At 50.9% G+C, this 12,747-nt stretch overlaps 1 protein-coding gene across 6 annotated transcripts in view; it reads left to right on the forward strand.

Annotated features, from left to right (window-relative positions):
- The window catches only part of NR6A1 (nuclear receptor subfamily 6 group A member 1), a 217,287-nt gene extending 210,999 nt beyond the window's left edge, over positions 1–6,288 (forward strand). For all 6 annotated transcript variants that reach the window (XM_070518771.1, XM_070518770.1, XM_044778804.2 and 3 more), the window contains one exon: positions 1,019–6,288. In XM_070518771.1, coding sequence (XP_070374872.1) covers positions 1,019–1,107 — 89 coding nt within the window. In that variant the 3' untranslated portion in view covers positions 1,108–6,288. The remainder of the gene's footprint in view (positions 1–1,018) is intronic.
- The last annotated feature ends 6,459 nt before the right edge of the window (positions 6,289–12,747 follow it).

Raw genomic sequence — 12,747 nt, forward strand, 5'->3', positions numbered from 1 at the left:
ACTTTTTAATCTAACAAAGGAATTGTTTTCTACTCTTTGGGCCCAGAGTAAGTCTAGCAGATGTGAACTGGACCTAAACTATTGGAATTTTAGGGATGTTTTAATAGTTTATGTCTCAGCATTTTCAAAACTATGCTCTACCAAATGAAATATTAATCAGGTGCCCTCTGAAATAAAAGGAAGTCAGAAATTATACCCCATTCTCCCCACAGAGCTGGTTCTCAACCTTGGTAGCACTTTGAATCACCTGGGAAGCTTTAAAAAAAATATCCATGCTTGGGTTGTACCTCCAGAGATTCTGATCTAATTGGTATGGAGGGGGGCCTGGGCGTCAGTATTTTTAAATATTCTGCAGGTGACTCTAAGGTGCTGTCAGGGAGAAGAGCCACGGCCTCAGGTATTTACAGAGTCTGTTAGCACACCAAATCTTCTGAGAAGTCCTCCAGTAAAGAAACCTGTATACCTTTTTTAACCCTGAATTTCTCAGATTTATTTGCCCATGTGACCCACCCCCTTTTTTCCTCAGTGCTTTCATTAACGTGTTACACTATTCTGAAGAGCAGTGTTTATAGAATACTAGTTAGAAAATCCACCAGGAAAAAAAAAGAAAACAGGCTATAAGTTTCTCGTGGTATTTTAGCTCTAGGAGGGCATCTAGGAATTATTGTTCAGTTTCAGATTTCTTCATCTGTAAAATGAGGATAAAAAGTAATATCTATCACACGGAAATACTCTGAGAACTAAATGAGGTAATGTATTTAAAGACCTCGCACAGAGGAAGTATGCCTTGGGTACTAGCAACGATTATTGTTTGCACCGTTCCTGCACTCCCTAGGGCACCACAAAGGGGCTGGGTATTAGCACATTAGCCCAGTCTGTTTGACCTTTGTGATATTCCTGGTACTTTCCTTGCCCCAGTCACTCAAAAAGGCAACATTCTCCCTTCACCAGCCCAAGAGGAGGCAGAGAAGTCCACTAGCAGCCACTGTTAACTCTTTTTTTCCTACCTTGTTCCCAGGAAAGATGGTGAACGTACCACTGGAGCAGCTACCCCTCCTCTTTAAGGTGGTGCTGCACTCCTGCAAGACAAGTGTGGGCAAGGAATGACCTGTTGCCAGCACCCCTCCTCGGGCCAACCACAACGCCCAGGGTGGGCAGGACAGGCTCCACAAGAAGGAGCCAGAGAGACCAAGATGGAGGCTGTGGAGCAGTGTTTCCAGTTGCCTCCATAGCAAGAAGAGTTTTTATTTGTTCGTCTGTTTTTTTAACCTCATTTTTCTATATATTTATTTCACGACAGAGTTGAATGTATGGCCTTCAACATGATGCACATGCTTTTGTGTGAATGCAGCCGATGCATTTCCTTGCAGTTTACAGAATGTGAAGATGTTTAATGTTACAGTATTGTCATTGTTTAGAGATAGTTCTTTTGTATTTTGAGGGAGAGGGTGGGATGGGGCTGAGATGACTATTTCCATAATGTTGACAAAGACGACTACCTCAGTGGAAAGGGGGGGTGTGGCCATCCCTGCTTTTTCCACGTGTTCTCAGCAGACTCATCCATTTGTCTGTCAGAGAGCAAACTGCCTTTTTCTAGCCACAGAATTGCCAGGTAAAAGAGCACACCATAAAAGGGCAGAGTGGTGTTCGGAGGTTTACTAAGCAAAGTGGGTGAGACATTGGGAACAGGACAGGAGATGAAGATTTAGCATCTCTTTTCTTTGGAAAGCAGGAAAGTTGAGACTGGGGCACAGGCACAGTGACCAAATCTAAGTTGGGTGTCCTCTTTCCAAACACGTCCCCAAGGAGAAGGGTTTTTGTTCTCATGCCATGCTCTGCCCCCCCCCCCCAACCCCGATCTGAACCACCACTATCAGTTTCTGCCACCATCAACTTTTCATCCAGGCAAAATCCTGGCAGTAAGCTTGAGACTTGCCTACCAGCTCCCTTGGAGCTCACAGCTACCTAGTTTCCTTACCTGGATCTACCAAGGCCTACCTTCCTCAGACTCCTTCCCTCTCCCTTATAAATTTGACTTCTGTTGACCCTTTGACAAAACAACTGAACAAAATGTCACGCCCTGAATCCTGGTGCTCACTACTGATTTATACTCCTTTCTCCTTGCTTTCTTCAAAGGGTAATGGGACAGAGACCAGACTGCTGAAAGAATAAATACTCTTCCTTTGGAGTTCCCTGTTCCTCCCATCACCCCATCCCATCCTACCCCTAGGACTACATCCAAAACGTGCAGTCTCTTTTTCAAACAGTGGGAAGAACATTCACCTGTCTGCTGCCCAGAATTTTTGTCCCTACATTGTGCTTCACATTCTCCTTATCTCTCCAAAATGAGACCAGATTTTCTCAGAACAGAAAGCCCAAGGCCTAGAGCGGCCCAGCTGCCCCTTAGAGTATCAGTGGCCTGGCTGACCAAGGCCTGGAGGGCTGGAGTCCAAAGCACCTGGAAGGGAAAGGGGGCTTTAAACTACCTCATGTTCCTAAGGGCCTGGCTGCCCCCTCTGCAGATGTGGCCTGGACCTTGTTCTTTCACTACCTGCCCTACCTCGTCCCTGTAAGTGTTCTTACCCTCTTGGCTTTGGCCAGTGGCCACACCTTGGAACTCTTTCGGGTGCTTTTCCCTTCTCTGCCTTACTAAAGCAATGGTCCCTGCCTATACCCAGGCACCTCCCACAGCCACTGCAGCAGACAGACCTCTTAGCTGGGTGCATCCCTCGGTAGGCTAGGGGGGGGCCTACAGCACCTGGTTTTTTTGCCTGTTTAGTCAAAGGCCATTTGCTCTCTTCCCAACTTGGCCTAGCAAACGTACCCAGTGGGCCACCACATCGGGTGCATACCGGGTAGTCTGTGTCGAATTGTAATTTTTTTCTTTCCACTGAATTGTTACGGGTACCAGCAGAGTGATGACTCTGTCCCTTAATGGATCTAAAACTCAGAGCATTGCTCCTCAATGTTGTTTCCCCACCTGCTCTGAGAAGGAAAGGAAAGAAAGAGACATGTTCCTCAGGAAAAGCTCCAACCGGAATGTTTCTCACTTGTCAATGAGAAGATTTGTGTGTATGTGTATCTGTTTATTTCTAAGTTCACAATATTTTTGTTTCCCTGAATTTTTATTTAACCAAGTAGATCACATTCTTTGGCTACAGGTCAGACTCCAAACTGCTTCCCTCAAGACAGGGGAGGAGGCCCCTCTCCGAGACCCTTCCCCACAACGGCTCCTATGTGTAGCATCTTTCTTTGCTTAGACCTCCATCTGTCAAATTATTATTTTTTGAAATCGCTTTCTCTTAAATTAAGCATTTTACCAGTTGTGTTAGGTATCAAAGGAAATTGCTCTTTGATGAGGCAAGAACACATCTCTCCAATAATACAGCATTAAACAGAGCAAGTTGTTAATTTGTGGAGTGGGGGAAAGGTTTTGCAAGTTGCCATTGTACAAATCCATTTTTACAAATGTTTGCAGCCGATTCCACAGAACAAAGAGCCCATTCATTGCTGAGAGCCCTGCAGAATCTCTGAGCCAAGTGGCCGTGTGTTCCGAGCCGGAGCCTGACCTGTGGACTGCCTTTAATGTCTTCTGCACCCAGTCCTTTTATGACGTGGGCTTTTTTAAACAGGGTAAAGTGAATGTGTTGCATTGCAAACTCAGGTATTATGAGGAGAAGGTAGGAGTGTAGCTAGCAGCGTGGAGACATTAGGTCAACCACTAGATGTATTTGTGCATTCGGTTTGAAGGACACAGAGAAAGGTTGGAGGGGGAGGTTTGGTGCTTGTTTTTTGCCTTTCTTCCCATAGCGTTTGGTTAACAGGTAGCCTTTTTGCTAGTGGAAGAAGAAAAGTTGTTCATGTTGTCTCTAATTCCCCTCTCTCCCCTCCTCTCTCTGATCCCCTGCCACCAACAGCACTCTCTTTGAGTGACAATTTTTCCACCATAAACATGACCCTGAAAGCTGTGTGGAAAAGGAGAATCCCGCCTCCTTGCACTGCAGTGAAACATACAAGCTTTCCCTTCCTTTCCTTTTCAGTGTTTTCTTGACCCAAGACAAAAGTCTGGAATCTTAGAACTTCACCTGCAACTCATGCTCTCTGGCTCCTTTGTAGACTTTTGGAGTCTTTCACAAGAGTTGGTGGTCTTGTCCTTAGTCTGGGAAAGTCCCTAGAACCTGTCTCAAAGCACTCCACCTGGCTCAGAGGACACCCAGCCCCCGTGCCCAGCCCCCGAGTGAGGTGGGTGAACCTCCAGGGATAGAAGGCAGCAGGCAGGAACTTCCCTCTCCAGTTCCCCGGAACCAGAGGGGAGAGAGGGACTCTAGGGGTCTCCATGGCATCACTGACAGTCACTCACTCCACACCGACCTGCCCCTCACTTGCCACCCCTTCTCAGGGAAGTGAGTACCTGCCATGGCCAATATGTCATCAGGTCCTTAAAACCCTAGTCTCTCTGAGCTAGCTGCTTTGCTCTACTACCCATTTCCTACCTTTGTTTGTTTGTTCTGGATTTCCTGGGGAATGGGATAGATGGAGACGGACAGATAAACCCAGCGTGGGCAGCATCTAAGCCATGTCCAAGGTTGGCCAAAGGAAAGGGACCCTGGCCTCCCAGCAGGACAGGGAGTTGAGCACTGGTTCCAAGTCTTTAGCTCTGGGCCCCTGGTCTATGTCTTTTTCCCCTGTTGCTTTTTAAAATTTTGCTACTATTTTAAGAAATCCAGTCTTTCAGACCAGCCCTTTTATTAAACTTTAAATTTTTCTTTATTGATTTTTTTAAAGTAAAAAACAAAAAAACAAAACCAAAAAAAGAAAAAAAACTAACAAAAAAACCACTAATCTTACTTTCCCCAACTTGATCCGCCAGAGTCCCCTGTACTCCCCCTGCCTTTGCAGTTGATCGTTTCTCCCTTTTCCTCGGCTTGAAGCATCTTTGTCCAGTGTCTGTGAAATGAAGTTTTATCTGTGTCTCAGGATGAGAAACGGCAATCATTCCACCAGGTGCTGGAAACTGGTTAGCCTTGAGGCAAGGGTTTCTAGGGCCACAGCTCAGGGATGTGTATTTAATTACAGGGTCCCCAGAAACCCCTCTCTTGGCTGCCACATGCGGCTTCTTTTCTGGGCTTGGGAGCCAGACCTGGACTGGTTCCTCAGAGGTAGGAGCCCCAGAGAACATGCTGAGTCTGGGAGTAAGCTGGGGCTTCCTCTTTGGCCAGACCTGGACTACCTTGAGACTTGAAGACGTCTGGCTGTCCTGCAACATGAGCCACAGTGACCCTGCTTCTACCAGCTCATAAGATACTTGGTCTCTCTGCCGAATCCAGTTGCCATGTGGCCTCCCTCTTCTGGGCCTGCAGCCCTAAATGGGCCACAGCCTTCTCAGGAATCAGTTGCAGGCTCAAAGGGAAGCTGTGAGCCAGGCCAGAGCTTGCTCCAAGTCCAAGAAAGAAGTTGTGTTACTGGTGGAGGCTAGCCTTCCAAATCCTGGAGCCAGCCCTGCCAGCCAAAGGATCATTTTTGCCCTTTGTTGACTATTTGTTTCTTTCTCTGAAATGTCTTATAATAGGTGATAATGTTGTTGACTCAAATTTCCGTGAAAAAGAAAGAAAAACTACCTCTTGAGTGACATCCTGGTCGATTCCTCTCTGAGGAATCCTGTGGGAAAAGAATACTGTAGCTCCTGCTCTGTTTACATGTTTCTGTCGAGGAAGAAACCCCTCCTGCCTTGGGGTGTTGGTGTTTTTGTCTGTGTCGCCATCCTAGGCCTGCGATAGGGGCTTGTTGGCTGCATTGTAATGTCTGAGCCATGTCTGGGGAGGCCTTCCCACATGCCCAGCCAGGGACTAGCCACCCCTTGAAGAGGCCTCCATTCCTTCCTGTGACCTAAGGCGCAGGGAGCACCACCTCCCGGGACACCACTTGCAGGGGCCTCTGGCAGCAAGTGCATCCATGAGCCTACTCTCATGGCCCCTAGGCCCACCTCTACCCACAGTCCTGTGCAGGAATCGAGTAAACAGGATGTCTCTGAGCCCTTGTCCCCAAAGGGCCGGCCAAGGGCTGCCCGCCAGCCTGGCTCCATCAACCCTGCCTGACCAGACGATGGTTGGTGGGCTCTGCAGGCTGCCCAGGCCCTCTGCTACCTCCCACCCTGCCAGCTGGCCAGGGATGGGCCCTTTTCTGTGAATTGACTACCTGTGGAAATGTGACCAATTAGTGTGAAATGCATGTTTAGCAAATGTTAGGTACTGTATTTGAACCAATAAATGTGAATCCTTCTGCACATGGCATCTGTCTGTGAAGCCTGTCTGGGGTTCTGGGGAGGGCCGACAGGGTGTCCTTAAGGAGCTGGCTGGCTACTCCTGCCTGGAGCTGACGCCCACGCAGTTCCTATTGCTGAGGGTTGTCGGCAGAGGGGTGTGTCTCAGAACTGCTGGGACCAGTGAGCCAGCACTGACCAAGGCGCCTGCTCTGTGTGCTGGACGCTGTGTTAGGGCTTTTCCCAAACCTGAGCCTCCTGGAACTTCAAGGATCATTACTTCTATTTTATAAAGGAAGGAACTAAGTTTCAGTGAGGTGAAGGGACTCATCCAGGGGCACCCAGCCAGAAAGTGGCACAGCTCGAAGGAACTGAGTCTAGTGGGAAAGGCAAACAGGCCTTTGTAGTACAGTGAGATCAGGGTTGTAATTAAGGATGTATATGGGGTTGTAAGGGCCTGAAAGAGGGAGTGGTCTTGTTCTACTCAGGAAGGGCTTCATAGATGAGTGTTAAAGGTGGGCCTTGAAGACAAGTCACCAGACTGAAAGAGGAGAGACCAGGCAGAGGGATCACCGTGTTTGAAGGCCTGGCGGGAAATCAGCAACATATGGAATATTCAAGTGTAACGAGGGACTGCCATGGCAGGAATGGTGGCAGATGGGAGCAATTAGCGAGAGTTGAGGCTGGAGAAGAACTTGGGAACCTTGAATGCCACGTTTAGGAATTTGGGGAAGGAAAGCTATCTGCTAAGTCTCAGAAAAGACGGTTGCATCTCAGTGATTGCAGTGTGCTAGTGGGTGGCCTGCCTGGATGTCACTATGGTCCAGCCAGTTAATACTGGTCCTTCCAGAAAATAGATGAGTTTTCTAGAGCTATGAAAATGGAGGCTGTGAGAGGTCAAGAGATGTGCCCAGAGTCACCCAGGAAGTATCAGAGTCAGGACTTGAACCCAGATCTGCCCAGCTCGAAAGCCCAACTGTCCTGTAACCCTGCTGCTCATACGGTCAGAGAAGTGGCAGAGTTTGGGCTGAGGGTCATGTGGAGACAGATGGGAAAGATGAAGTCCCCTCAGTTGGTAAGGAGAAAGGCTGAGGACAGTCTGATCAAAGTCTGTTAAATCCTCACGTGTGGAATGAGGGGCAGCCCAGCTGCCTTCCCACATCTCAGCCGCCTCCAGCACGAGGGACCAGAGAGCCCTTGAGGTTTGAAAGAGATGGTTTTAGAACAAAGGAAATGCTGCAGAACTAATTAGTAGACTCTTCCTTCCCCCACAAGAGGGAACAGATAAGACACAGAGGTGGAAGGAGGAGAAGGCACGCATTTGCTGAGTGCCCGGCGCTGTCACGGGCACTTTACCTGCGTGGTCTCCTGTGAGCCTCAAAACCATTTTGCAAGGTGTAGGTCTCAGCCCCATTTTACTCATAAGCAAATTGAGGCCCGAGGAAGTTAAGCTATTTGCCTAAACTGATACATGAGTAAGTGGCAGAATTGGCTTTTGAATCCAGGTCTATCTGATACCAAAGTTACAACAGGCTTCCTCCCTGGTTGGTCTTAGCAACTCAGCAGTGCTGAATGCGAATGTCTGGAGTTTGTAACAAGGCTCAGTAATGGCCTTCGGTTGAACTTTTTGCTATTAACAGAACAAACAAAACTCTTTAATAAAGGATTGATTTCTGTAAGAGGTGAACGAACAGACCCAACCAGACTGATCTGAAAAGCAGCGCCATCCCAAATGTATGTAGAAGGCTGCAGACACCAAATCTGTGTGGTTTCTCACAACAACCTGCAGGTGGCTGCATGGAAAAAGCAGCAGGATTTCTAGTGTCAAAAATCTGGGAAACGAGAGCACTCACTCTGCCTTCCTCTTATTGACTCCCAACCTTTGTGGGCGCGTTAAAGGCTCTGAGAAGTCCTACCTGAAGAAAAATAATTTTCTTTAGTCCGGGGTCTACCAAAAGTATTTGAGCACAGAACATTCTTTCCTCCTGTTAAAACTCCCTTGGGACAGTGTTCCATGGAATAAAATTTAGGACACTACTGTCAATTTGTAAGTTTGCTGCATATCTAATGCTGAGCTTTAGGTTTCCTTGAGTGCCAGGCCATAATCTGGAAGTTAAGAATAATAAAGCAATTAACATATATTGAGCGAGGCAAAGCACCATGCTAATAATCATTTTATGTGCATTCGATTACTGATACCTCAAAGCCAGCCTGTGCGGTTGATGCTTAATGATCCCATTTTACAGATAAGGAAACCGAGGCCCAGAAGAGTAATTTGCATAAGGTTACATGACATGTGTAACCTGAGGAATGAATATAAACCAGCACTGATTGAGGGCCTCCTATCCTTACACAAACCCTCTGAGGGAAGATCTTCCTCTGTAACCGAGGAGGAGACAGTATGCCGGCAGCTCTAGAGTATGTCAGAGACTGAAGCCAGAAGCCCCCAGAAATGATACCAGGGGAGGTTGTTGGGAGGAGGTTGGGTGAGGCTGCTTGGAGCCCTCTCCCAGGATCATTTCCCTCAGGGAGCTTGTGTGACAGCAGGCACATCAACCAGGGGTCTCCCCATCTAAGTTGCAATTCCAACTCTTCCCCTTACCAGTTGTATGTGGCCTTGACCCGGATCCCACTCTGATCCTCACTTTCCCCGTCAGATAGTTGGAGATGACCGTGCCTGTGTCTTAGGGGTTTAAGGAGAATTCACTGTGGCTGGTTCCAAGCAGGGGCTCAATGAAGTCAGTCCATGAAAGGAAGCTGCGTGAGGGGAGCTGCAGCCCCTCACACCCCAACAGCAGAAACCCCGCAGAGCCAGGAGCCACCTCTCCGGCTTGGCCTGGCTGCCCACCAGGGCTTCAGGTCCTCGGTGGTAATCAGCCTCTCTGAGCTCCTGTGGCAAAAGTGCCCAACTGCCAGACCCAGGGCTCTTGGAGTCTTGTTCCCTTGGCAACGAGTCTCACCATGGAGACCACAGCCCCATCCTGCCCTGCCTGCAAGCGCCCTCTCCACAGACCTTCCCTGTTCGCACCTAGTCCAAGGAGTGATGGAGGAACTGAGCAAAGCTCCGAGGAGGCCCTCGCTCAGGGGGAGGAGTTTGAAGCAAAGCCAGCAAGAGCACTCCCATTTGTCATGTCCACTTTACGCCCAGCAAGGGTCTGAGGAGTCTATGCATGTGGTCTCGTTTAGGCTGAAAGCCAGGCGCTCACCCTGTTTTACGGAAGTGGAAACCGAGGCTCAAGGAGATAAGATGGCCGCCCCAAGTCTCACAGCTCGTCAGTGTTGGAGCAGAGACTCGAATCCAGGGCTTCTGACTCAGGAACCTCTGCTTTCTCTGTGGCTCCCCACCCCGACCCGCATTGTCAAGACGCAGCCTCCAGCCTTAATCTGGGTGGGTTGGAGAGGTGGGTGAGTCCCTTCCGCCCTCAGCCTCGGGGGCCAGGAGCGCAAGCAGCAGCCAGCAGCCCTTTGAGTTCTGGGCTGGCCCAGTAGCAGCAGTGGTGGAGGAACTGCACTATTTTAAGTCAGGGCCGGCAGGCCCCATGTGGGCACAGGGAGGGTGGCCTCAGGCCCTTGGCCAGCTTCCCGGAAGACACCATGGCCTCCCTCCTCTCCCCTGAGCAGCTTTCTGAGGCAATCACTTCCCCACAAACAGGAAGGAGGCCCTCAGGCAGGGAGACCTCCAGCCCCAGCTTCCTCCTCCTACCCCCCTGTCCTCTCTGCTACACGGGGGAGCCCACCAGCTCCAGGCCCGGATCAATGTCCATTATCAGGGCTGACTCTTAGCAGGTGGGTGGGAGGGGTCTGGATTTCTGCTGCTTGGGCCGCCCCAGTTCACCCATGACAAGTCTAAGGCCTCCACTTGCCCAGGATCTTTGCCCATTGAGGCTGGCCACTGTGAGCCAGAAGGAAGAGCAGAGGTATCCCCAGACTTGGTCCCACTCAAGGACCCTAGAGAGAGGCAAAGAGACTGAAACAGAGAAAAACAAACTAGGACACTCCTAAAGAAAGATTGAGGCAAAAACAGCGACAGACAGAGTCATCATGGCCGAGACAAAATCAGAGAGATGCTGAGAGACAAAAGCAGAGAAAGAAGTGAAGACACAGCTGCAAAGCGCTGGGGCCAAGAGGGCAGTGGGATGGCTCTGAGTTGTTGCTCCTGACCACCCCCCAAGTACAGGCCCTGTCTCAGGGCTGTGGGGGGCCCACCGGCTGCGTGGCTGAAGAGGAATGTGGGGAGCAAGGCTGGGTCACCCCTTGAGGGCCAAGCGTGTGCACTGTGAGATAAACTACCCCAGGAAGGGGGGCCCCAGCTGCGGCTGCACGCTCCAGGAGCACGGTGGAGAGGCCCAGGCCCAAGGCTGGAGCCCCCGCCCTGCCAGACACCCAAGCCCTGCATCTCCTCCTGAGGGTCTCCACCAGGCCCCGTGTTCCAGAAGGTCTCAGGTCTCCCAGCCGAGCCCTTGACGGCATGCAGATTCTGCGAGTGTCCCATTTACAGAAGATCAGGGTGGACCCTGGGAAGCCCACTAGCCAGAGAGGCTCACTTCTCCAGCTCCGGCTGCAGTCCTGGCTCAGGTGAGGGGCCAGTGGCTCACTAAGCGGGCCATGTAGAGCAGGGGCTCAGGCAGAGGGGCGCTGTGGTGGAGCAGCTGTGCACAGGACTGTGAGCTGTCCCCATGTGGCTTTGTTCACTTATGTGCACGAGTGTGGGTCTGCGTGCATGTGTCCATACGCTTTCTTTCGTGTGGGGGTGTGCAAAGACATGCGTGTCCACATGTTGCCAGGAGCCCCACTCGCCCTCCACCAGTCCCTGCTCTGAGACTAGAGGAGTAGCCCGCAGAGGCACCTGGTCTCTCCCACCCCCACCAGGTGGTCCAGCCCGGAGAGGCGTGAGGCAGAGGGGAAAGAAGGAGCAGGTCTACTGCCATCCCCCCGCCCCTCCCCACGCTGCAGCTGAGGCTCCCTCTGGCCACGGCCTTGACCCGGCACTATGGACTTCTCTGACATTGGCATCGGATCTGAACATCTGGCAGCAGGCTGATAAGGGGTGCAGCGGAAACAGCTCGGCCGCTGCCAGCAGCCCCGCCCCTCCACTGCCCTGCTAGGGGTCTCCACATCCACGCTCCTTCTGCCTCCAATTGGCCATTGAGGCTGGCCACTGTGAGCCCCTCCCTCCTCTCATTCTCTGCCTGTCTCTCTCTCTCTCTCATTTCTTCTCTTTCTCTGTCTCTAGCTGAATTTCTCTCTCATTCCTTCCCCTGTCTCCCTCCCTCCCTCCCCTTCCTCTCTCTCCTTTCTCTCCGCCCCCCCCCCACCCCTTTCTCTTTCTCTCTGTCTCTGTCTCTCTCCCTCCCTCTTTCTTTCTCTCTCTCTGACCATCTCTGGGTCTGTTATGCTGTCAACGGGTCTCCCATTTCTTTCTTTTCTCATTTTTTGCCTCATTCTCTCTAGGGATTCTTTCTTTTTCTGTCTGTCTTTCTACACTGTACCCCAACCCCAGCCTGCTGATTCTGTCTGTCTCTTCATTTCAGCCTCTGGGTCTCTGGTTTGTTTGTTCCTTGTTCCACCTCCAGGAAATTGGCCTGGCACTTTGGGAAAGTCCCCACTTAGAAGAGAGACCCTGGGCTTTGTTTGCGTGGGAAGGGAGGGAGGGGGTCCTGGGTCAGGACGACACCCCCTCTCCTTCCCCTCTGGGTGGGTCTCATGGCCTGGGACCACCTGGGCTGGAGCTGGAAGGAAGGGACAAATAGGCCACCCAGGGGCTCTGGCTGAGTCTGCAAGCCCGGGTTCTGGACTCCCACTGCCTGGATTCGAATTCTGATTCTATCACACCCTTACTTTATGACTTTGGGAAGATGCCTTGGCTCTCTGAACCTGAGTTTCCTCATCTCTCAAATGCTGCTATGGGAAGCTAGGAGAAAATACTGCCTACCGCCCAGGATGGTGGAGAGGGTTGCAGACTGACCACAGGTGTTAGTTAGTTAGTAGGGGACCCAGCACATAGGAGGCACATTTGTGTTCAGGCCTCTCCATTCCCAGAATCCAGGGAGGGGGAGGGCAGAGGAGGGGCAGCACAGAGAAACGGGACATCAGGAAACACATCCAGGGTGATTAGGGTGAGGGGCACCCAGCCTGAGTGGTGGAAGGTGACAGAGGTGACAGGTGACTGCCTACAGAGAAGATGGCAGGACAGGAGGAGCAGGCGGCAGAATTCTACATCCACAAACGGCACGTAGGGGCCTTGGGTGCAGGGGCAAGCAGTCATTCAACAAACATTCCCTGATGCTTCTCTGCGCTGGCTGCTGTGGACCCAGAGAGAAACAGCCCTGAGCCTTTCCTTGAGGGTTCCCCACGCTGGGGTGAATCACTCAATCACAGAAGGGCAAAGTCTTCAGGGCGATGTTGCAGTCTTACACTTAACACAGAAAGGGCCCCTAAGGACAGACCTGCCCAAAGGACTGTCCTTCAGCTTGTTTGTGTTTTGCTAA

This window comes from Equus asinus, chromosome 10 (genome assembly GCF_041296235.1).
Source record: "Equus asinus isolate D_3611 breed Donkey chromosome 10, EquAss-T2T_v2, whole genome shotgun sequence".
In the NCBI taxonomy this organism is placed as follows: Eukaryota; Metazoa; Chordata; class Mammalia; order Perissodactyla; family Equidae; genus Equus; species Equus asinus.